The 25,510-nt window shown below is 44.0% G+C and overlaps 1 protein-coding gene across 3 annotated transcripts in view; it reads left to right on the top strand.

Moving 5' to 3' along the window:
• The window catches only part of LOC110535394 (copine-4), an 83,444-nt gene that overhangs the window by 21,148 nt on the left and 36,786 nt on the right, over positions 1 to 25,510 (top strand). For all 3 annotated transcript variants that reach the window (XM_090189021.1, XM_090189020.1, XM_090189016.1), the window contains exons 3-4: positions 23,015 to 23,194; positions 24,567 to 24,638. In XM_090189021.1, the coding sequence (XP_090045147.1) occupies positions 23,015 to 23,194; positions 24,567 to 24,638 (252 nt within the window). The remainder of the gene's footprint in view (positions 1 to 23,014; positions 23,195 to 24,566; positions 24,639 to 25,510) is intronic.

Here is a 25,510-nt window from a genome sequence, read left to right as displayed (position 1 = left end):
TTCAACAAAAGACAATAATTTGTTCATTTGCCCAAAAAATGTAGTCTGGGGACGGTTGAGCTAACGTTCGGCTAATGCGATTAGCATGATATTGTAAATAACAAGAACATTTCCCAGGACACAGACATGTCTTATATGGGTAGAAAGTAAACATTATTGTTGATCTAACTGCACTGTCCAATTTACAGTAGCTATTACAGTGAAATAATACCATACTATTGTTTGAGGAGAGTGCACAGTCATGTACTTGAAAATGTATCAAGAAACCAATTAGGCACATTTGGGCAGACTTGATATAACATTTTGAACAGTAATGCAATGGTTCATTGGATCAGTCTAAAACTTTGTACATACACTGCTGCCATCTAGTGGCCAAAATCTAAATTGCGTCTAGAGTCCTAAGTCATATAATGGCCGTTCTCTTGCATTTCAAAGAAGATGGAGCAAAGAAATTAATAGAAAACGCATGTTTTTTCTTTGTTATCTTTTACCAGATCTAATGTGTTATATTCTCCTACATTACTTTCACAATTCCACAAACTTCAAAGTGTTTCCTTGGTAACAAGAATACCAAATGGTATCAAGAATATGCATATCCTTGCTTCAGGGCCTGAGCTACAGGCAGTTAGATTTGGGTATGTCATTTTAGGCGAAAATTGAAAAAAGTGTCTGATCCTTAAGAGGATTTTTAAGAGTTCACACAAATATTGCTCATTTCACAAATGTAGGCTTATGTACTTTAACAGTTGGCTGCGATCCGCCAACCCAATCCCACAGAAGAAGAAGATGCACGTTTGGCTGCCGACTAAGTTGTCAGTGTGTTTATTTTAGCAAGATTGCACGTACGTTCAACAAGTGAGTTGTGTGGTTTATTATCGGGAGGGTTAATGCTACATTATGGTGATTGACTGCAAGCAATTACCTTAGGCCTAATTACCTTGTTACATCTGTAACTGTATAGTACTTATGTAGATTTCCGATACTCCATGTGCTTGTCCTTTATAAGTGCCTGTATTGCAGTGAACTGTTTTGCAGTAGATGTTATTGTTTACAGATGGTTCTTTCCTATAGTCTGTATACGCACTTGACCACTGTGTTTTCATAGTTCACGCTACTGTTATGCCATGGCGAGATGTTTCAGAATCTGTCCGCGGCTTTCCTCATGCGCAGAAAGATTTATGACTGATTTCCACCAGTCCTGAGAGGGCCATCAATCACACCTGTCTTAATTAGTTGTCTCTCTCTCTCTCGTGAGATGTTTTTACATATACTGCTGTAAATGTATGTGCTGTTATGTGAATATCCCTGTATAGATGCTGTGCCATTCTTTCCTGTGTAGATATTCTATTGCACCACATTATTTATCTGTTCTTACCTTTCTGAACCACAAGTCCATCCTGTGGAAACTGAAGATTTCAATACTAGTGTGTGGTGGTGATGAAGATATTAAAAGTCTTGGACTAAGAAGTATCTGTACTGTTCTTACCGGTGAGTCAACCAATTATATCACATGAAGGACTAGCGGGTGAGGGCATTTACAGCCGACCACTCAGACGACTCCAGCTAGCCGTTCTTTACAATAGGCTGTACATTACAGTATGACTGTCCAATATTTTACCTTTATTTAACTAGGCAAGTCAGTTAAGAACAAATTCTTATTTACAATGACGTCCTACCGGGGAACAGTGGGTTAACTGCCTTGTTCAGGGGCAGAACGACCGATTTTTACCTTGTCAGCTCTGGGATTCAATCTAGCAACCTTCCTGTTACTGGGCCAACTCTCTAACCACTAGTCTACCTGCCGCCCCACATTCTGTGATGCTGAACGAAGCCCAGGCAAATGCAATCCATCAAAGCACCATGGCATTGATCAACCAATGGTTGTTTTTTGATACCACCGACATAAATTAGCTTGACACCCCCTCATTATCATATATGATGAAGAAATACAGAAATAAATAATATAATTAATTAATCAAATGAAATACATTTTTTAAATAATGATGTATCTGTGCGATGTTCATCTGTACAGACAATAGTACGCAAGTATAAGCACCATGGGACCACACAGCCATCATACCGCTCAGGAAGGAGACGCGTTCTGTCACCTAGAGATGAACGTACTTTGGTGCGAAAATCACAAATCAATCCCAGAACAATATCAAAGGACCTTGTGGAGATGCTGGAGGAAACGGGTACAAAAGTATCTATATCCACAGTAAAACAAGTCCTTTATCGACATAACCTGAAAGGCCGCTCAGCAAGGAAGAAGCCATTAATCCAAAACCGCCAGAAAAAAGACAGACTTCGGTTTGCATCTGCACATGGGGAAAAAGATTGTACTTTTTGGAGAAATGTCCTCTGGTCTGATGAAACAAAAATAGAACTGTTTGGCCTTAATGACCATCGTTATGTTTGTAAAAAGGGGTAAAAAGGGGGAGGCTTGCAAGCCGAAGAACACCATCCCAACCGTGAAGCACGGCAGTGGCAGCATCATGTTGTGGGGGTGCTTTGCTACAGGAGGGACTGGTGCTCTTCACAAAATAGATGGCTTCATGAGAAAGGAAAATTATGTGGCTAATATTGATGCAACATCTCACGACATCAGTCAGGAAGTTAAAGCTTGGTCGCAAATGGGTCTTCCAAATGGACAGTGACCCCAAGCATACTTCCAAAGTTGTGGAAAATGGCTTAAGGACAACAAAGTCAAGGTATTGGAGTGGCCATCACAAAGCCCTGACCTCATCCTATAGAACATTTGTGGGCAGAACTGAAAAAGCGTGTGTGCGAGCAAGGAGGCCTACAAACCTGACTCAGTTACATCAGCTCTGTCAGGAGGAATGGGTCAAAATTCACCCAACTTATTGTGGGAAGCTTGTGGAAGGCTACCTGAAATGTTTGACCCAAGTTAAACCATTTAAAAGGCAATGCTACCAAATACTAATTGAGTATGTAAACTTCTGACCCACTGGGAATGTGATGAAAGAAATAAAAGCTGAAATAAATCCTTCTCTCTACTATTATTCTGACATTTCACATTCTTAAAATAAAGTGGTGATCCTGATTGAATTTTTACTAGGATGAAATGTCAGGAATTGTGCAAAACTGAGTTTAAATGTATTTGACTAAGGTGTATGTAAACTTCCCACTTCAACTGTATATGCAATGCACAGTATTGAACTAGCTAGATGTGGTGGGCTACGAGGCTCAACTCGGACCTGTGATCTTGTAGCTACCACTTACCAACCAATCAGCAGGCAGGACCTTACCTAATCCATTACTTAGTCTGGTAATAATGAATAAGTTCTGTTACACGTCTGAATCAATATTTCATTCTCATGCAATCTGTCAGAAACGGCAGTGAGCTCTCCAAACGGCCTGTTTAAATGTATTGTAGAAACAAGCTCCCCAGTGTCCTGTGCCCTGGAAATGCCCCCAAATGCCCCTCATTGCCCCTAAATTGCCAGTGTCTGTGTCTCTGCTCGTCCATAGTGACCTAACAGTCCCAGAGGAGGTCATGCCAGCCCCAGCTACCCCTAGGTGGTTGGTTTATTTCAGCTTCCTCTCCACCCTAACCAGGCCACCTCTCTCCCCTGATCCCCTGGTCTGGAGGAGGACTGGATGTCTTCTAGGTGCTTATTGTGTTCATGTTGTGGAAAATTGTCTTGTTAGCAGTCTCATTTCATGGGTCTCTAACAATTTCGTCTTTGTCTGTCCTGGTGGTGATTGTAGAGGTGATTGTAGGCTGGTTTCGCCTGGGAGGTGATTTGATGGCCATCTTCACTGGTTAAGCCTAAAGTAGTGTTTCTTGTCATTTTATCCTGGGCACGCACCATCTATGAATATACCATTTTTAGCTGAACATTAATTCGATACTAATTGTATGCCTCTGGTAAAGGCAACCAATTAATTGAAAGAGTCTTTGAATCATATTTAATCATTATTGTTAGACATATTTAATGGTACTAATTGGTTGAAATGACATTTTAAAGCCACCATCTTTCTTTTGGGGAATTGCCCTTAACTTCCACTATAGTCGTGACAATATGCACCACAGCCTCTCTGGCATTATGGCTTAATAGTGGTTTGTAAAGTGGGGTCGTGGGGAAATTGCAGTGGGGTCGCCACACAGGTTTGAATACCACTGAACATTACTAGGTGTACCAGGCTATTATGTGGTGGCATTTTATTGTTTTGGGCGACTTCAACACTATGCCCTGTGTAGTTAAGCATCATCATCATAACACTGTTCTCTGCCCTGTTCATGACCATAGAAAGAGAACTAATTCTAATTATTTGTTCATGACACTTTAATGCTGTGCCTGTGGAATGAAGTTGAGTCTCTTTAACGAAATGTCCTCGGGATTTTAATGAAGAGGGATTTCTCGGCTTAGTTGGAGAGTGATGCTCGACTCACAGTTGTTGCGAGCAGCTTCTTACCTTGTCTGTGGCCCAAGGGAATATATCATGGGCAGCCATCCATTCTGTAGGAGAAAGACTTCGCTGTTACACCCCTCCAATCAAAATAGAATGTGTGTGTGCTATCCAAGCGTAAGGTACGGTATGAATTAGGAATGGGAAGGCCGTCAGGTAGCCTTTACTTTAAACAAAAAAGTAATTGAAGGTTTCCTCGATCTTTGATATATTATTTACAACCCTGTCTATTTTTCTTTCAATTGGAAAAGGTTTGTGTGTGTGTGTGTGTGTGTCTGTGTGTGTCTCTGTGTGTGGTTGTCTGATATAGGGGTCTGTCTCCACAGTGAACTCACACTGCTCTGCAGATTGCCTGTCAGCCAGTGAGCTGAATGGGCCTGCAGCATCTGTTATCTCAAGTAATGCCACAGTCCGAATGCACGCACACACACACACACACACATGCTCATTAAAACAGGCATATGAGCCCATGTTTAGACAGATTTGAAAAAAGGACAACATTCCAACTATGCCGTAGTGGAATCCTTTGTCCTGACTTTCCCTTCGGTGTTCCTCCATTAATTGTCAACAGTGTTACTGTGAATGTATCAGCTTGGCAGCCATATTGAAAGCTAAGCAATGCTTTCATGATTGGTTGTTATTTCTGCTTCTTCTGTACACATAGACAAGGGAACCTGAAAGAAGAACATGACAAAAACGAGAATGATTTGGAACAAAATTATTGATGAGGTGAAATGTTAAGTTATTACACACACACACACACACACACACACACACACACACACACACACACACACACACACACACACACGTCTGTCTCAGTCACAGGCTTTTTGGTAGCCCAGTGTGAAAGTCTGTCATAGATAAAGCAGTATTTTATCATCGTTGCTCAACTCGCTATGCCAAGAAACAGGGCTTTGCTAGCCAGGCAGAAACAGGGCTTAGCTAGCCAGGCAGAAACAGGGCTTAGCTAGCCAGGCAGAAACAGGGCTTAGCTAGCCAGGCAGAAACAGGGCTTAGCTAGCCAGGCAGAAACAGGGCTTTGCTAGCCAGGCAGAAACAGGGCTTTGCTAGCCAGGCAGAAACAGGGCTTAGCTAGCCAGGCAGAAACAGGGCTTAGCTAGCCAGGCAGAAACAGGGCTTAGCTAGCCAGGCAGAAACAGGGCTTTGCTAGCCAGGCAGAAACAGGGCTTTGCTAGCCAGGCAGAAACAGGGCTTAGCTAGCCAGGCAGAAACAGGGCTTAGCTAGCCAGGCAGAAACAGGGCTTAGCTAGCCAGGCAGAAACAGGGCTTAGCTAGCCAGGCAGAAACAGGCTATAGGCCTACTATCAACACAGTACATTTGTCATGTAATTTATTTGTTTTGTTGCAAGGTTCATTTCTCAATCACATAAAGGATATAGAGAAAGAAAAAACCTGTCGCAGTTCATAGTTTTCGCCTCAGGTTGAAATATTTACTTAATTGTTTTCTCCCTCTCTCTTTCTTATCTTCCTTCTTCTTAGTCCCTCCATCTGACTCACCCTCTCTCTCTATTTCCCTATGGTGCTCCTCTTCCTCCACTCTCCTCTCCCTCTATTTCCCTATGGTGCTCCTCTTCCTCCACTCTCCTCTCCCTCTATTTCCCTATGGTGCTCCCCTTCCTCCACTCTCCCTCTATTTCCCTATGGTGCTCCTCTTCCTCCACTCTCCTCTCCCTCTATTTCCCTATGGTGCTCCTCTTCCTCCACTCTCCTCTCCCTCTATTTCCCTATGATTCTCCTCTTCCTCCACTCTCCTCTCCCTCTATTTCCCTATGATTCTCCTCTTCCTCCACTCTCCTCTCCCTCTATTTCCCTATGGTGCTCCTCTTCCTCCACTCTCCCCTCTCTCTATTTCCCTATGATTCTCCTCTTCCTCCACTCTCCTATCCCTCTATTTCCCTATGATTCTCCTCTTCCTCCACTCTCCTCTCCCTCTATTTCCCTATGATTATCCTCTTCCTCCACTCTCCTCTCTCTCTATTTCCCTATGATTCTCCTCTTCCTCCACTCCCCTCTCCCTCTATTTCCCTATGATTCTCCTCTTCCTCCACTCTCCTCTCCCTCTATTTCCCTATGATTCTCCTCTTCCTCCACTCTCCTCTCCCTCTATTTCCCTATGGTGCTCCTCTTCCTCCACTCTCCTCTCGCTCTATTTCCCTATGGTGCTCCTCTTCCTCCACCCTCCTCTCCCTCTATTTCCCTATGGTGCTCCTCTTCCTCTACTCTCCTCTCCCTCTATTTCCCTATGGTGCTCCTCTTCCTCCACTCTCCCCTCTCTCTATTTCCCTATGGTGCTCCTCTTCCTCCACTCTCCTCTCTCTTTGTTTCCCTATGGTGCCCCTCTTACTGAACTGTTGCAACTAGAAGCACAAGCATTTAGCTACACTCGCATTAACATCTGCTAACCATGTGAATGTGACCAATAAAATTTGATTTGATTTGATTACATGTATGTGTGTGTGAATCTACAGTTAACCATACCTTGAGTTAGAGCCGCGCGATATGGCCAAAATATCATATCATGGTATTTTAAACAAATTGGATGGTATTTTACAGTATTTCATGTTTTCGAATAATAACAGTTCCAAATTTGCATGAACTTCTTATGGCTGCAGGGGCAGTATTGAGTAGCTTGGATGAAAGGTGCCCAGAGTAAATGGCCTGCTCCTCAGTCCCAGTTGCTAATATATGCATATTATTATTAGTATTGGATAGAAAACACTCTGATGTTTCTAAAACTGTTTGAATGATGTCTGTGAGTATAACAAAACTCATATGGCAGGCAAAAACCTGAGAAGAAATCCAAACAGGAAGTGAGAAATCTGAGGTTGGTCGATTTTCAACCCAGCCCCTATTGAATTCACAGTGGGATATAGATGAAGTTGCACTTCCTAGGGCTTCCACTAGATGTCAACCGTCTTTAGAAACTTGAATGAGGCTTCTACTGTGTTGTGGGGCTGAATACGAGCTGAATGAGTCAGGTTACTGGCAGAGAGCCATTTCCTGGTCATTTCCTGGCACATTTCACATGATATCGACCTGCGTTCCATGGCTTCTCTACACACAAAGGAATTCTCCGGTTGGAACGTTATTGAAGATTTATGATAAAAACATCCTAAAGATTGATTCTATACTTAGTTTGAAATGTTTCTAAGACCTGCAATATAACTTTTTGAAGTTTTTGTCCGAAGTTATGCGGGACCTGCACGAGCGTTTGGATTTGTATACCTGAGCCCTAACAAAAGTAGCTACTTGGACATAAATAATGGACATTATCGAGCAAATCAAGCATTTATTGTGGAACTAGGATTCCTGGGAGTGCATTCAGATGAAGATCATCAAATGGTAGTAGCAGGGTAGCCTAGTGGTTAGCGTTGGACTAGTAACCGGAAGGTTGCAAGTTCAAACCCCCGACTTGACAAGGTACAAATCTGTCGTTCTGCCCCTGAATAGGCAGTTAACCCACTGGTCCTAGGCCGTCATTGAAAATAAGAATTTGTTCTTAACTGACTTGCCTATTTAAATAAAAAGGTAAGGGAATCTTTACGTTATTTCTGGTTTCTGTTGACTCCAACCTGGCGGATAATTGTATTTATTTTCTGGGTGCCGTCTCAGATTATTGCATTGTTTGCTTTTTCCGTAAAGTTTTTTTGAAATCTGACACAGCGGTTGCATTAACTTAATTTTATCTCTATTTGTGCTTTTTGTGACTCCTCTCTTTGGCTGCAAAAATGGCTGTGTTTTTCTGTGGCTTGGTGGTGACCAAACATAATCGTTTGTGGTGCTATTTGAAATTGGACGCTGTGGTGGGGTTAACAACAATATTACCTTTAAAACGGTATAAGATACATGTATGTTCGAGGAATTTTAATTATGAGATTTCTGTTGTTTTGAACTTGGCGCCCTGCACTTTCACTGGCTGTTGTCATATCGATCCCGTTAACGGGATTGCAGCCCTAAGCATTAATGGTAGTGTGTGACTCTAGGTTGGCAACACATATATTCTAAGTGATTTCAAAAGGGCTTTCTCCATTCTCATTGTTTTATGCTGTTCATTTCATCTTCAACCAAAAATCATTTTCAGCATTTTTATCAATTTCTGCATTTCCTGTAGTCATTTGAGATCATTTCCACACTGCCACATTGGGCTGCACAATCTGGGCAGCACAAGCTAGGCCTTCTTTTTCACCAAATGTTGCAATTGTGATTTGGCTTGCGATTGAGAGCAAAACACTTGAGTGAATCATTCTATTCATGGAAATAGAATGATTATTCTAATTCTATTTTTTATTTTATTTCACCTTTATTTAACCAGTTAGGGCAGTTGAGAGCAAGTTCTCATTTACAACTGCGACCTGGCCAAGATAAAGCAAAGCAATGTGACACAAACAACAACACAGAGTTACACATGGAATAAACAAACATACAGTCAATAATACAATAGAGAAAGTCTATATACAGTGTGTGCAAATGAGGTAAGATAAGGGGGGTGAGGCAATAAATAGGCCATAGTGGAAAAAATGTTACAGTATGGCAAATTAAACACTGGGGTGATAGATGTGCAGAAGATGAGTGTGCAAGTAGCAGTACTGGGGTGCAAAGGAGCAAAATAAATAAAATAAATAACAATATCGTGCACATGCTACGGGTGGGTGCTGCTATGGTGACCAGTGAGCTGAGATAAGGCGGGGTTTTACCTAGCAATGACTTATAGATGACCTGGAGCCAGTGGGTTTGGCGACAGATATGAAGCGAGGGACAGCCAACGAGAGCATACAGGTCGCAGTGGTGGGTAGTATATGGGGCTTTGGTGACAAAACGGATGGCACTGTGATAGACTACATCCAATTTTCTGAGTAGAGTGTTGGAGGCTATTTTGTAAATGACATCGCTGAAGTCAGGGATCGGAAGGATAGTCAATTTTACTAGGGTATGTTTGGCAGCATGAGTGAAGGATGCTTTGTTGCGAAATAGGAAGCCGATTCTAGATTTAATTTTGGATTGGAGATGCTTAATGTAAGTCTGGAAGGAGAGTTTACAGTCTAACCAGACACCTAGGTATTTGTAATTGTCCACATATTCTAGATTAGAACCGTCCAGGGTAGTGATGTTGGACGGGCGGGTAGGTGCGGGCAGCGATCGGTTGAAGAGCATGCATTTAGTTTTGCTTGCATTTAAGAGCAGTTGGAGGCCATGGAAGGAAAGTTGTATGGCATTGAAGCTCGTCTGGAGGTTAGTTAATACAGTTTCCAAAGAAGTGCCAGAAGTATACAGAATGGTGTCGTCTGCGTAGAGGTGGATCAGAGAATCACTAGCAGCAAGAGCGGCATCATTGATGTATACAGAGAAGAGAGACGGCCCAAGGTCTGAACCCTGTGGCACCCCCATAGAGACTGCCAGAGGTCCAAAAGTATAGGTAGAATATAATTGTGGGCACTTTTAATACAGTGTTGTTTGACATGACAACGAATGAAAATGCCAGGGAGGAGTTATTGTGACAGGGTAGGAACTAATGTGTTGATAAGTGTTTCCTAGGAGACCTTATAATATTTGGTTACATTTAATGTGCTACTTCATGTAGCTAACATATTCATGCTTTGCATATTCCTCTTTGATTTAGAAGATACTGTTGCACAAACAACATGATGATTTAGGTCTAAACCATCACTGGTATTATCAGACAGTATAGCTAATTACGTTTGCTCTGATTCAGTACATTTATTAACTAGCTAGCCAGCTAAAGAGCGATTAGCATTAGAGGCTAACACAATTTAGTCCCAACTTGCTAATAAAAATACAAACTAGCTGTTTGCAGATATAAGAAACAGAAAACAATAGTGTAATTATAAAACACTAGTGGATTTATATAAAGAAGCAAAGTGAAAACAGCATCGTTGTCATCAACATTGTTGCATGTGCTGCATTGACCATGCAGACTGAACACGTGTCCCCTGGTGGAGGAACAACAAATGCGCTCCTTACGTGACAGGGGGCGGGGCTAGGTCTGTGTGGAAAGCTGCATGGAGAGAGAGATGACTCAAGTAGCGAAGTAAACTATAAAAATGGATGTTACACACGGCGTCTCACATTTAACAAACCAAACATTGAAATATCGTTATAGAAGGTAAAGTAAAAACCCAAGCCGGTCCGTGCATCAATACCGGTATATTGTAGAATACGGTATAGCACCCAGTCCTACCTTGAGAAAAGAACCGTATTGGTTTGACTCCTTGACTACCCATTTGAACTGTATTCTGGGTAACCAGACTAATAAATGTTGTTGTGGGTGGCACTTCTAACATCACCCATTGGTCTCATTGTTGAATAGCAGAATTACTGTATATGCAGCAATAATACGATGTTGTTCTGATTTCTGTAAAGTAGAGGTCTTGGGTTACTGTGAAGTGTACACTTGTCAAAGTGCTGGCTTTGACTCCTGTGAAGTGTACACTTGTCTCCACTCAGCTTGACTCTTCTGCACCAGATGTTGGCATGAGCTGAACATCTCTTTTGCGTTCGTAAGTTTGCTTTCCATCAGTAATTGTAGCACACACACACACACACACACACACACACACACACACACACACACACACACATATATAAGTACACACACACACACACACACACACACACACACACAAACAAACAGTAGCCTCTGCCTCTGTCTCTCCCATTTCGTCACAAGAGTTGCACTCATCTAGAAAAGCGTTATTGCGATGGTGAAAAGAGCCTAATCATTTGTGAGCAGTGTAATCACCTCTGGAGCATTAAGTTACACTATCTGATGTAGGAGGTGTGTCTGTGAACCCATTCAGACATCCCTGTCTGTAATGTGGCGATGAACAGACAGGATATTGGCATCCTGATGAAGCAGTACAGCCAAAGTGGGAACATTTGTCCTCCAGGTTCCAGTTTCAAAGGTTTAAGAAATCATTTAGATGTTTCTGAAGGTTTCTGAGAAGCCCTAGTTTATAAACTAGTTGGTGGGACTATCACTAACTGTTTTGATCTCATGATGGTCAGTTATTTACAGTTATCTAGGGTCATCTGTTACCTGTAGTGGTTCATATGAGCAATTACATTATACTCCACTTAGCCTTCAAAATGACAAACTAATGAAGAGGAGAATTATTGTAGCTGCGGAGCACAGAGAAGGTTAAAATGGTAATGTATGCAGGGTGGCATTTCCCAGCTCCACCGTGTGCCCCCGTGGGTCCTCCATTCTGCACGAGAGTCATATGAGAAAAGGCTAACGTTGATTAGCCTCAGGGAAACTACCTCTAACCCGCAGCCTGCGCTCTGACTGCCTAATGTGGAGGTGGGAATGTGAAATAATAGTGAATTATATTATGTGATATGAATGAAATCAAACCCAGTGGCCACCAATGGGAGGAGTGAAGAGGAGGAACTGAGGAGAAATGTGGGATGCTAATATGGGCTTGGTTGGTTATTCTGTGTGGGTCACGGACCTATGTTGAAGAAGGGAGAGAAAGATGAGAGACATGAGAGAAAAATATATACACACCTCTCGCTCTCACCCTCCCTCTGCATCCGTTCCAGACAGTGTTGGAGCCTGGTTAGTCCCACTGGGTTTCAGGGAGATACCTCTGGGACAGTCGCTTAACATTTTTGGGCCGTCTGAAGTGCTTGCTGTAAAATCAGGTCTCTCTCCCTCAATGTTGGCACCATGGCAACACAACAATGAGGCTGAAGTGTGGTAGAGTCATTGAGCTTCACCGCACCAGAAGTACTCGGAAAAAGTGTATTTTTAGAGAGCAGCCTTTTAACAGGCTTGTCTTGAGAAATGCAATTATCTAAGCTACTGTATGTTTGGGTGATAACACGCGTGGTGGAATAACTTCTCTTGTCAAAGTAGACCCTCCTTTCTTTTCCCATATCTCCTCCTCTCCTCTCCTCTCCTCTCTCCCTCTCTTCATCTTAGACACCCTGCTCCTCCTCTCCTCTCTCCCTCTCTTCATCTTAGACACCCTGCTCCTCCTCTCCTCTCTCTTCATCTTAGAGACCGTGCTCCTCCTCTCCTCTCCTCTCCTCTCCTCTCCTCTCCTCTCTCTTCATCTTAGAGACTCTCCTCTCCTCTCCTCTCCTCTCCTCTCTCTTCATCTTAGAGACCCTCCTCTCCTCTCCTCTCCTCTCCTCTCCTCTCTCTTCATCTTGGAGACTCTCCTCTCCTCTCCTCTCCTCTCCTCTCCTCTCCTCTCTCTTCATCTTAGAGACTCTCCTCTCCTCTCCTCTCCCCTCCTCTCCTCTCCATCTTAGAGACCCTGCACTTCTCTCCTCTCTTCTCCTCTCCTCTCCTCTCTCTTCATCTTAGAGACCCTGCTCTCCTCTCCTCTCCTCTCCTCTCCTCTCCTCTCCTCTCCTCTCTCTTCATCTTAGACTCTCCTCTCCTCTTCTCTCCTCTCCTCTCTTCTCCTCTCTCTTCATCTTAGAAACCCTGCTCCTCCTCTCCTCTCTCCTCTCTCCCTCTCTTCATCTTAGAGACCCTGCTCCTTATTTCATCTCCTCTCCTCTCCTCTCCTCTTTCCCTCTCTTCATCTTAGAGACCCTGCTCCCCCTCTCCTCTCTCCCTCTCTTCATCTTAGAGACCCTGCTCCTCCTCTCCTCTCTCTCTCTCTTCATCTTAGAGACCCTGCTCCTCCTCTCCTCTCTCCCTATCTTCATCTTAGAGACCCTGTCTCCTCTCTCCTCTCCTCTCTCCACTCTCCTCTCCCCTCTCTCCCGTGTCCTCTCTCCTGTCTCCTCTCTCATCTCTCCTCTCTTCTTCTCCCTTCCTCTCTCCACCCCACTCTTCCTCTCTCCTCTCTTCTTCTCTCCTCTCCTCTCCACTCTGCCACTCTTCCACTCTTCCTTTCTCCTCTCCTCTCCTCTCTCCTCTCTCCTCTCTTCCTCCTCTCCTCTCTCCTCTCTTCCTCCTCTCCTCTCTCCTCTACTCTCTAATCTCACCTCCTCTCTCCTCTCTCATCTCTCCTCTCCTCTCTCCTCTCTCAACCTCTCTTCCTCTCCTTCTCTCTTCCTCTCTCTTCTGCTCTCCTTTCTACATTTTTCCTCTCTACTTTTCCACTCTTCCTGTCTCCTCTCTCCTCTCCTCTCTCCACTCTCCTCTCTCCTCTCTCCTGTGTCCTCTCTCCTGTCTCCTCTCATCTCTCCTCTCTTCCTCTCCTCCTCTCTCCTCTCTTCCTCCCTTCCTCTCTCCTCTCCACTCTTCCTCTCTCCTCTCTTCTCCTCTCTTCTTCTCTCCTCTTCTCTCCTCTCCTCTCCACTCTTCCACTCTTCCTCTCGCCTCTCTTCTCATCTCCTCTCTTCCTCCTCTCCTCTCTTCCTCCTCTCCTCTCTTCCTCCCTTCCTCACTCCTCTCCACTCTTCCTCTCTCCTCTCTTCTCCTCTCTTCCTCTCCTCTCCTCTCCTCCACTCTTCCTCTCGCCTCTCTTCTCATCTCCTCTCTCCTCTCTTCCTCCTCTCCTCTCTTCCTCTCTTCACTTATCTCTCCTCCTCTATCCTCTCATCTCTCATCTCCTCTCCTCTCGTCTCTCTCTCCTCCCATCTCTCTTCCTCTCTTCCTCTCTCTTCTCCTCTCCTTTCTACTTCCCTCTCTCTACTTTTCCACTCTTCCTCTCTCCTCTCTCCTCTCCTCTCTCCTCTCTCCTCTCTTCCTCTCCTCCTCTCTCCTCTCTTCCTCCCTTCCTCCCTTCCTCTCTCCTCTCTACTCTTCCTCTCTCCTCTCTTCTCCTCTCTTCTCTCCTCTCCTCTCCTCTTCACTCCTCCTCTCTTCGTCCCTTCCCTCTCCTCTCCTCTCCTCTCCACTCTTCCACTCTTCCTCTCTCCTCCTCTCCTCTCCTCTCTTCATCCTCTCCTCTCTCCTCTCTTCCTCCTCTCCTCTCTTCCTCTCCTCACTCATCTCTCCTCCTCTCCATCTTTTCCTCTGTTATCTAATCATGTTCAATCTCCTCTCCTCTCCTTTGGTCTAGAGGATGTAAGTAAAAAGATAGGAGTGCAATATTTTTAATGCTATGTTCCTATACTTTTCATTATTCTACTGGCTTTCAACCCAGAGGCTTTGTCCTATTGGTCTCTCTTGTATCTTCTTCCTGACCTGCATAATGGACCTGTTGCTCCAAGGTTCGTTCCCTCCTCTGTGACTCAGCCATGGAGAATATGAATGCAACGGCCTTATAAACTGAGCACCATTAACTTAACCAAACACCTGGAGCAGAATCTGAAAGAAGGTGCACTGTGATCAACCAGATGTTCAACAGACTCACTAGATCTCCCCGTCGGTATGTTGGATAAAGTTCTGATAACAGGTGTTCATCCTGGCACTGTGGAGTCAGACATGACCAGATCCCCTCCTATCTACTCTTTCTGTGCAATGTTGCATTATGGGTAGGTGCCAGAGCTAGAGAATAAGGCAGATGTTGCTATGGTGACCAGGGAACATCTGTCTGGAGCTACTAAATGGGCTGGTAATGTTTTCACAACCTTTTCACCAGCCGGTGAGAGAGAGAGAGAGCCTGCTCTCAGGGAGAGATGGAGTGCAAAAGTGGCCCCTTTAGAAAATGTGTTTATTTTGTTCAATTAGGTACATTACAATTTTCCCTTTGTTAAATAAATGGTTTGTTTTGAAAGTCAGTGCAGTTGGACAGGTGTGGTCTGATGTCTAATACGTGGTACATTGGATCAAAGGGATTAATTGAAGGGTTATTCCATGTGAAAATGGGACAAAAATGTCCAACAACAACAAAACATTTCCTTTCTATTGTTGGGAGAATCTAGAACACAGAGAGGCCTTTACTCTAGCCTTGTGCCACATGCCAGACCTCTAGATTCCCCTCTATAGGAGACACATGGCTATTACAAGAGACTACCTGTACTCTGACACAAGCTGGCACATGAAAAGGGCACAGGACAAAGCAGATAAATGACAGATGACTATTTGGTGTTGCCATTGTATTCCACCATCAGGGACCACATGATTTGAGACATAACACAATGAATCTTGAAAACAGAGCAAGGGACCCAATGTTGGCAGATATAATTTATAGTACGAACACAGCATTGATCCCTTATGATATAAAACTGAAAGGGAAACACAATTGAGTGACACATTCTTTGAAATGGCCATCATGAATCCAGTAAAATGCTGACTTCAGTTCAGTCTGACACCCAGAAACAGACTGATACCAACACAGCTATCACCTTGGACACATGAACCCAGATCAATGTAAACTGAGTAGCACCAGAGGGATTCCTTGTCTCTGTCTTACTGCCTGTTAGATCCTTCTATTGTTCTCTGTCTTACTGCCTGTTAGATCCTTCTATTGTTCTCTGTATTACTGCCTGTTAGATCCTTCTATTGTTCTCTGTCTTACTGCCTGTGAGATCCTTCTATTGTTCTCTGTCTTACTGCCTGTTAGATCTTTCTATTGTTCTCTCTCTTACTGTCTGTTAGGTTATTCTATTGTTCTCTCTCTTACTGTGTTAGGTTCTTCTATTGTTCTCTGTCTTACTGCCTGTTAGATCCTTCTATTGTTCTCTGTCTTACTGCCTGTTAGATCCTTCTATTGTTCTCTGTCTTACTGCCTGTTAGATCCTTCTATTGTTCTCTGCCTTACTGCCTGTTAGATCCTTCTATTGTTCTCTGTATTACTGCCTGTTAGATCCTTCTATTGTTCTCTGTCTTACTGCCTGTGAGATCCTTCTATTGTTCTCTGTCTTACTGTCTGTTAGATCCTTCTGTTGTTCTCTGTCTTACTGTCTGTTAGATCCTTCTATTGTTCTCTGTCTTACTGCCTGTTAGATCCTTCTATTGTTCTCTGTCTTATTGCCTGTTAGATCCTTCTATTGTTCTCTGTCTTACTGCCTGTTAGATCCTTCTATTGTTCTCTGTCTTACTGTCTGTTAGATCCTTCTATTGTTCTCTGTCTTACTGTCTGTTAGGTCCTTCTATTGTTCTCTGTCTTACTGCCTGTTAGGTCTGTTAGTCTGGCACTAGATCTCAATACTTTTACTTAACAGCCAGATGGCACTGCCAAGAAAGACCTCTCAGCAGCCAATTAAAGCCTGCCTGAAGCTAAATTGCTGAACCAAAAAAAATGCAACATTAAAATATCAATAGATATCATTATTTCTTCATTGTGTCCATCTCCCCTCAGACAAACACTATCAGAATATACCAGTGGCAGTCGGTGCTATTTAAGATGAGGGAGGACAATATATATTTTTATGAGCATGGCCTTATTTCTATTGTAGCATATTGGATTTTATTTTAACTAAGCAAGTCAGTAAAGAACAAATTCTTATTTTCAATGACAGCCTAGGAACAGTGGGTAACTGCCTTGTTCAGGCAGAATGGCAGATTTTTACCTTGTCAGCTCTGGGATTTGATCTTCCAACCTTTCAGTTACAAGTCCAACCCTCTAACCACTTGCTACCTGCTGCCTGTCATTCACATTCCATTCACCTAGCGCAATGTAACAGCAATAGGTTTAGGCTACTACATGATGCTCTAATTATCCCCATACCCATCATGAGGTTGCTACAACCTAGCCTATGAATTGAAGTTTTGAAGTGCAAAGGTTGCAAGAAATTTGAGTAATTGGATGACAGACAGAGACACATTAAATACCTCCTTGCACACTCTTGCCTTCATCTAGCGGATCTAGGGTGTTGTAATTAGTCCAACAGTTGCAAACAGTTTCCTTTGGACAGATTCAAGTATGTTTATCCCCATTTTGTTCTGTTTAATATATTTTTTTCAACAGAATTAATATACCACTGATCGGACGCGAATGTAACCGGTGCTGTACTGCACCGCTGTAACACTGCATTGTGTTGGTTGATTGAGACTATAGACGTGGACTTTGGAGATCAGGTAGTTTTAATCAAGCAGAACTGACTCTGCATCCAAAAGGAAATAAAACATTTGTAGACCACATATGTTCTGAATCGTCGCCTCTTTCTCTCTCAGTGCATCAAAATTATTTTTGAATTCAAAAATTAATACACTCTCTCCTTATTATACATAACATATTTTACATAGATAAAACCACATACCTGCATCCAAAAGGAAATAAAACATTTGTAGAGCACATCTGTTCTGAGAATCGTCGCCTCTTTCTACAACAGATGCACAATAGGAGGGACTGGGATCATTCGAGGAGCTAGCCATCGTTCACACATACAATAGCCTGCTAATACCTTAGCTAGCTATTAACCACATGTTGAATTCAGAATGTTGACATCATCCTAAAAAGTACAATTACAAGTGCATCTTAACAATACCATCCACTTATGAGTAACCTCTAAATATACATCATTATTCATGAACAAAACACTGTGTGTATTACTTTGTACCTAAAAGAATCAAACTTTTCTGAAGACAGAAAAAGCGTGCCTACCTCTCTCAGTGCGTCAAAATGATTTGAGCACGAGCACGCAGGGCAAAACGTAAGTACACCCTTCTCCCAGGATGCAGGCATGCATAATAACAAATCAACACATTAATATATGAACCTGGTGTAACGGTTTTCTTGTGTCGAAGGAGAGGCGGACCAAAACGCAGCATGGTTATTATTCATGGTTCTTTAATAAAGAAACTATACATGAATAGACTAACAAAACCAAGAAATGTGAAAAACCAAAACAGCCCTATCTGGTGCAAACACAGAGACAGGAACAATCACCCACAAACCCCAACACCAAACAGGCTACCTAAATATGGTTCCCAATCAGAGACAATGACAACACCTGCCTCTGATTGAGAACCACATCAGGCCAAACACAGAAACAGACAAACTAGACACACAACATAGAATGCCCACTCAGATCACACCCTGACCAAACAAAACATAGAAACATAAAACACAAACTATGGTCAGGGTGTGACACCTGGTGAAATTGTGACATTTCTAAATTCACATAGTACTTTAACAACTGTTACAGAAACACATTTCACTCCCATATTTATTTATTTGACCTTTATTTAACTAGGCAAGTCAGTTAAGAACAAATTCTTATTTTTAATGACAGCCTAGGAACAGTGGGTTAACTACCTTGTTCTGGGGAAGAACAACAGATTTTTTACCTTGTCAGCTCTGGGATTTGATCTTGCAACCTCTCGGTTACTAGTCCAACACTCTAACCACTAGGCTACCTGCCGCCCCATATACAAACAGCATGATCATTTTGATCGTTGGATAATTCCTTCTCACATCTACGCTCTCTCCTTCTCTCACATTTCCCTTTGCTTGTGGACTTCAGTGCAAAAAAAAAACATTCCAAGCTAAACCTTTATATCATAACTGCTACATACAGCCTACATCGTTATCACCTATTTAGCTAATGTCAAGTCAACATAGCTAGTAGAAAACGAACGCATTAGTAAACCTGCTACAATCATGCTGTACAGTGTAGCAAGCAGTTTAGCAGTTACACCGGCAAACCCCGGTGGAAATAAACAAATTAAACCTAAAAAGCTTACCTTGACTTGGAAGAGTTCCAGTATTGGATAGCATAGCCAGCTAGCTAACATAGCATCCCTCTCTGCATTTGCTAGGTATATGAAAGTGAACGTTAAAAGAAATATGACATATAGTTTACTCTCTCTGTCTCTTTCTCGCTCTCTTCGATTATAATCACAGCCGTATATATTCCCCCCCCCCAAGCAGACACATCGATGGCTCTGAACAAACTTTATTTGACTCTTTGCAAACTGGAAACCACATATCCTGAGGTTGCATTCATTGTAGCTGGGGATTTTAACAAGGCTAATCTGAAAACAAGACTCCCTAAATTGTATCAGCATGTCGATTGCGCAACCAGGGCTGGTAAAACCTTGGATCATTGCTATTCTAACTTCCACGACGCATATAAGGCCATCCCCCGCCCTCCTTTCGGAAAAGCTGACCACGACTCCATTTTGTTGCTCCCTGCCTACAGACAGAAGCTAAAACAAGAAGCTCCTGCGCTCAGGTCTGTTCAACGCTGGTCCGACCAATCTGATTCCACGCTCGGAGACTGTTTCCATCACGTGGACTGGGATATGTTCCGCACTGCATCCAACAACAACATTGACGATTCGGTGAGCGAGTTCATTAGAACGTGCATTGAAGATGTCGTTCCCATAGCAACGATTAAAACATTCCCAAACCAGAAACTGTGGATTGATGGCAGCATTCGCGTAAAACTGAAAGCGAGAACCACTGCTTTTAACCAGGGCAAGGTGACCGGAAACATGACCGAATACAAACAGTGTAGCTATTCCCTCCGCAAGGCAATCAAACAAGCTAAGCGTCAGTATAGAGACAAAGTAGAGTCACGGACAAAGGATGACAAAGTCACGGACCAGGATGTCTTGCTCCCAGGCAGACTAAATAACTTTTTTTGCCCGCTTTGAGGACAATACAGTGCCACTGACACGGCCCGCAACCAAAACATGCGGACTCTCCTTCACTGCACCTGACTTGAGTAAAACATTTAAACGTGTTAACCCTCGCAAGGCTGCAGGCCCCGACGGCATCCCCAGCCGCGCCCTCAGAGCATGCGCTGACCAGCTGGCTGGTGTGTTTACAGACATATTCAATCAATCCTTATCCCAGTCTGCTGTTCCCACATGCTTCAAGAGGGCCACCATTGTTCCTGTTCCCAGGAAAGCTAAGGTAACTGAGCTAAACGACTACCGCCCCGTAGCACTCACTTCCGTCATCATGAAGTGCTTTGAGAGACTAGTCAAGGACCATATCACCTCCACCCTACCTGATGTAACGGATGTGAAATGGCTAGCTAGTTAGCGGTGGTGCGCGCTAAATAGCATTTCAATCAGTGACGTCACTTGCTCTGAGACCTTGAAGTAGTGGTTCCCCTTGCTCTGCAAGGGCCGCGGCTTTTGTGGAGCGATGGGTACCGATGCTTTGTGGGTGACTGTTGTTGATGAATCTCAACCACACTGCACACTGCCCTAACCCATCTGGACAAGAAGAATACCTTTGTGAGAATGCTGTTCATCGACTACAGCTCTGCATTTAACACCATAGTACCCTCCAAACTCGTCATCAAGCTCGAGACCCTGGGTCTCGACCCCGCCCTGTGCAACTGGGTACTGGACTTCCTGACGGGCCGCCCCCAAGTGGTGAGGGTAGGTAACAACATCTCCACCCCGCTGATCCTCAACACTGGGGCCCCACAAGGGTGCGTTCTGAGCCCTCTCCTGTACTCCCTGTTCGGCCACGACTGCGTAGCCAAGCACGCATCCAACTCAATCATCAAGTTTGCGGAAGACACTACAGTGGTAGGCTTGATTACCAACAATGCCTACAGGGAGGAGGTGAGGGCCCTCGGAGTGTGGTGTCAGGAAAATAACCTCACACTCAATGTCAACAAAACAAAGGAGATGATTGTGGCTTTCAGGAAACAGCAGAGGGAGCACCCCCCTATCCACATCAATGAGACAGTAGTGGAGAGGGTAGTAAGTTTTAAGTTCCTCGGCGTACACATCACAGACAAACTGAATTGGTCCACCCACACAGACAGCATCGTGAAGAAGGCACAGCATCGCCTCTTCAACCTTAGGAGGCTAAATAAATTTGGCTTGTCACCAAAAGCTCTCACAAACTTCGATGAAGAAGGCTGCACAGTACTGTCTTTTATCGATGGCGGTTATGATATCGTTTAGGACCTTGAGCGTAGCTGAGGTGCACCCATGACCAGCTCGGAAACCAGATTGAATAGTGGAGAAGGTACGGTGGGATTCGAAATGGTCTGTGATCTGTTTATTAACTTGACTTTTGAAGATTTTATAAAGGCAGGGCAGGATGGATATACAGTGGGGAGAACAAGTATTTGATTCACTGCCGATTTTGCAGGTTTTCCTCCTTACAAAGCATGTAGATGTATGTAATTTTTATCATAGGTACACTTCAACTGTGAGAGACGGAATCTAAAACAAAATCCAGAAAATCACATTGTATGCTTTTTAAGTAATTCATTTGAATTTTATTGCATGACATAAGTATTTGATACATCAGAAAAGCAGAACTTAATATTTGGTACAGAAACCTTTGTTTGCAATTACAGAGATCATGTGTTTCCTGTAGTTCTTGATCAGGTTTGCACACACTGCAGCAGGGATTTTGGCCCACTCCTCCATACAGACCTCCAGATCCTTCAGGTTTCGGGGCTGTCGCTGTGCAATACGGACTTTCAGCTCCCTCCAACGATTTTATATTGGGTTCAGGTCTGGAGACTGGCTAGGCCACTCCAGGACCTTGAGATGCTTCTTACGGAGTCACTCCTTAGTTGCCCTGGCTGTGTGTTTCGGGTCGTTGTCAAGCTGGAAGACCCAGCCATGACCCATCTTCAATGGTCTTACTGAGGGAAGGAGGTTGTTGGCCAAGATCTCGCGATACATGGCCCCATCCATGCTCCCCTCAATACGGTGCAGTCGTCTTGTCCCCTTTGCATCTCCATGCTTCACGATTTGGATGGTGTTCTTGTGGTTGTACTCATCCTTCTTCTTCCTCCAAACACTGCGAGTGGAGTTTAGACCAAAAAGCTCTATTTTTGTCTCATCAGACCACATGACCTTCTCCCATTCCTCCTCTGGATCATCCAGATGGTCATTGGCAAACTTCAGACGGGCCTGGACATGCGCTGGCTTGAGCAGGGGGACCTTGCGTGCGCTGCAGGATTTTAATCCATGACAGCGTAGTGTGTTACTAATGGTTTTCTTTGAGACTGTGGTCCCAGCTCTCTTCAGGTCATTGACCAGGTCCTGCCATGTAGTTCTGGGCTGATCCCTCACCTTCCTCATGATCATTGATGCCCCACGAGGTGAGATCTTGCTTGGAGCCCCAGACCGAGGGTGATTGACCGTCATCTTGAACTTCTTCCATTTTCTAATAATTGAGCCAACAGTTGTTGCCTTCTCACCAAGCTGCTTGTCTATTGTCCTGTAGCCCATCCCAGCCTTGTGCAGGTCTTTATCCCTGATGTCCTTACACAGCTCTCTGGTCTTGGCCATTGTGGAGAGGTTGGAATCTGTTTGATTGAGTGTGTGGACAGGTGTCTTTTATACAGGTAACGAGTTCAAACAGGTGCAGTTAATACAGGTAATGAGTGGAGAACAGGAGGGATTCTTAAAGAAAAATGAACAGGTTTGTGAGAGCCGGAATTCTTACTGGTTGGTAGGTGATCAAATACTTATGTCATGCAATAAAATGCTAATTAATCTGGATTTGGGTGAAGGAGAAGTGGTAGGGCAGGGGGTTCCGTAGGTTTTGTTTTGTAGTCAATGTATACAGAGGAGGGCGGAAGCAAGCTGTCCTCCGTCTACACCATGGTGCAAACAGTGTATTTTCATTAATTATTTGGTGACGTGAATATATTTAGTTTAAAGTGATAACTTTTTAGATGTTTCGCTATTTTATTTATTTCTGAAATTCAATGAGGATGATGGCCCTCCCCGTCCTCCTCTGAGGAGCCTCCAATGGAATAAACCCACTGGGCACACACACTCTCTCTCTCTCTCTCTCTCTCTCTGCAGGTTGACAGGACAGAGGTGATCCGTAGCTCCATAAGCCCCACCTTTTCTAAAGTCTTCACCGTGGACTTCTACTTTGAGGAAGTACAGCGGCTACGTTACGAGCTCTATGACATCAGCAGCAATCACAACGGCATCAAGGAGGCTGACTTTCTGGGGGCCATGGAGTGCACACTGGGACAGGTGTGTTCTCACGGCAATGCCACATTAACTCCGACACGCTATCTCTGACACAATGCTAAGTGCTAAGTGCTAATGCTGGACGAGCTGAACTTAGAGACCATTAAAAGCAGTTAGCAGAGGCTTTTTAGTAGACCCAGTGAGACTGTTTACTCAAGAAAGACAACACCTACCTCTCACCCTCCCTCTCTGCACGGGTCATTTCCTGTAACGTAAAAAAACAAGCGAGTTAAGTGGTTTAGTGGCAGTTGGTCGGGCAGTGTAGCGTGTTTTTATATCAACCCTTTTCACCGGCAAAAAGGAGCTCTCTGTAACGTTTGCATACAGTCAGTCTCCAATAAAATTACATGCCACGTGCAAATAGCGATAAGGCACGTAATGAAATAATCCCACAGACTTGCATTAAGAGTGTTTTGCTACATGCAGCTGTCGGCTGAAACAGTTGGCGTCCGGTACGCCAGCGGGCCTGGAATGTTTGAGCCTTCTGAGCCTCTCTCTGGTATTATTGTGTGTCTATGCCAACAGCAAATGATTCTTCCCCACCACTGCTGACACATGGTTCATAGGCCCTGCTATCTTCATCTAGTTGTACTGAGGAATTCTCCAGAAACTAATTTTATGTTTTATGAATTGCAGTATTTAGTTTGAGTTTGATCCAAGTTTCAAAGTACCACTCTCTGCCTCCCTCTCTCCCCCCCCCCCTCTCTCTCTCTCTCTCTCTCTCTCTCTCTCTCTCTCTCTCTCTCTCTCTCTCTCTCTCTCTCTCTCTCTCTATCTCTCTGTCTTTTCCCTCTGACTCCTGGGAGATGTTCATATGGATGAGCTGTTCATTTTGTTCCACTCTGTTGTATCTACAAGGAGACGGTGGGACTGTGGGCACATCTCAATGCAAATAAGAGGCATCATTTAGAAACACCTTATATTGTGAATAGGATTCGCCAAGGGTTTTTACTGTATTTCTACAGTTTGACTTCATATTTTATTCTCAAAATCATCCAATAGACCTACTGTACCATGCAAAAATTCCAGCATTGAGAATTTACTGAGAGGGCTTTGAACCTTTACAAAGACCCTCACATTGCATCTTACTTGCATAATGTGGAAAGCCTCACAGCATCCAATTATTTTATGGCATCTTTCCAGCATGTGTTTATGGCAAAACTTCTCATCAGAACTCCCCAACCTCACCCTATACAACCACACTCTCTTTTCCTTCAGACATTTGTGCAAAACTCTTCATTTTTTTCTTTCTTTATTTTTGACTGCCGGTGATTCCCTCGTCCCAGTTTCCCCTCTCTGGTTCTCCTGAGTTGCTGTGTTGTTGATGTGAGGCACCGAGTCAGGGGAGTCTCACCTCTTATCTCTCTCCAAACAGATTGTGTCCCAGAGGAAGCTCACCAAACCACTGCTCAAACAGGGCAGCACAGTGAGCAAGTCCTTCATCATGGTAAGGCTCCTGTCTGTCACCTAGCTCCCTCTCTCTCTCTAGCTTTCTGTCTGTCTGTCTGTCTGTCTGTCTGTCTGTCTGTCTGTCTAAAGCACAGCAAAGGTAACTAATCATTACTCATCACGAACTGATTTGAGAGACTAGTCAAGGATCATTTCACCTCAACCTTACCTACCACCCTAGAGCCACTTCAATTTGCTTACTGCCCCAATAGATCCACAAACGATGCAATCACCATCACTCTGCACACTGCCCTATCCAATCTGGACAAGAGGAATACCTGTGTAAGAATGCTGTTTATTGACTACAGCTCAGCATTCAACACCATAGTACCCTCCAAGCTCGTCATTAAGCCTGAGGCCCTGGTCTGAACCCCGTCCTGTGCAACTGGGTCCTGAACTTCCTGACGGGCCGCCCCCAGGTGGTAAAGGTAGGAAACATCACCTCCACTCCGCTGATCCTCAACAAGGGTGAGTGCGTGCTCAGCCCCCTCCTGTACTCCCTGTTCACCCATGACTGCATGGCCAAGCACGCATCCAACTCAATCATCAAATTTGTAGACAACACAACACTAGTAGGCTTAATTACCAACGATGATGAGACTGTCTACGGGGAGGAGATGTGGACTATGGGAGTGTGGTGCCTGGAAAACAACCTCTCACTCAACATCAACAAAACAAAGGAGATGATCATGGACTTCAGGAAACAGCAGAGGGTGCACCCCCCTATCTACATCGACGGGACAGCAGTGGAGAATGTGGAAAGCTTCAAGTTCCTTGGCGTACACATCACTGACAAACTGAAATGGACCACCCACACAGACAGTGTGGTGAAGAAGGCGCAACAGCGCCTCTTCAACCTCAGGAGGCTAA

Source organism: Oncorhynchus mykiss, chromosome 2, assembly GCF_057628025.1.
Source record: "Oncorhynchus mykiss isolate SJ-2025 chromosome 2, ASM5762802v1, whole genome shotgun sequence".
In the NCBI taxonomy this organism is placed as follows: domain Eukaryota; kingdom Metazoa; phylum Chordata; class Actinopteri; order Salmoniformes; family Salmonidae; genus Oncorhynchus; species Oncorhynchus mykiss.
This window is presented reverse-complemented; position numbering and strand designations above follow the sequence as displayed.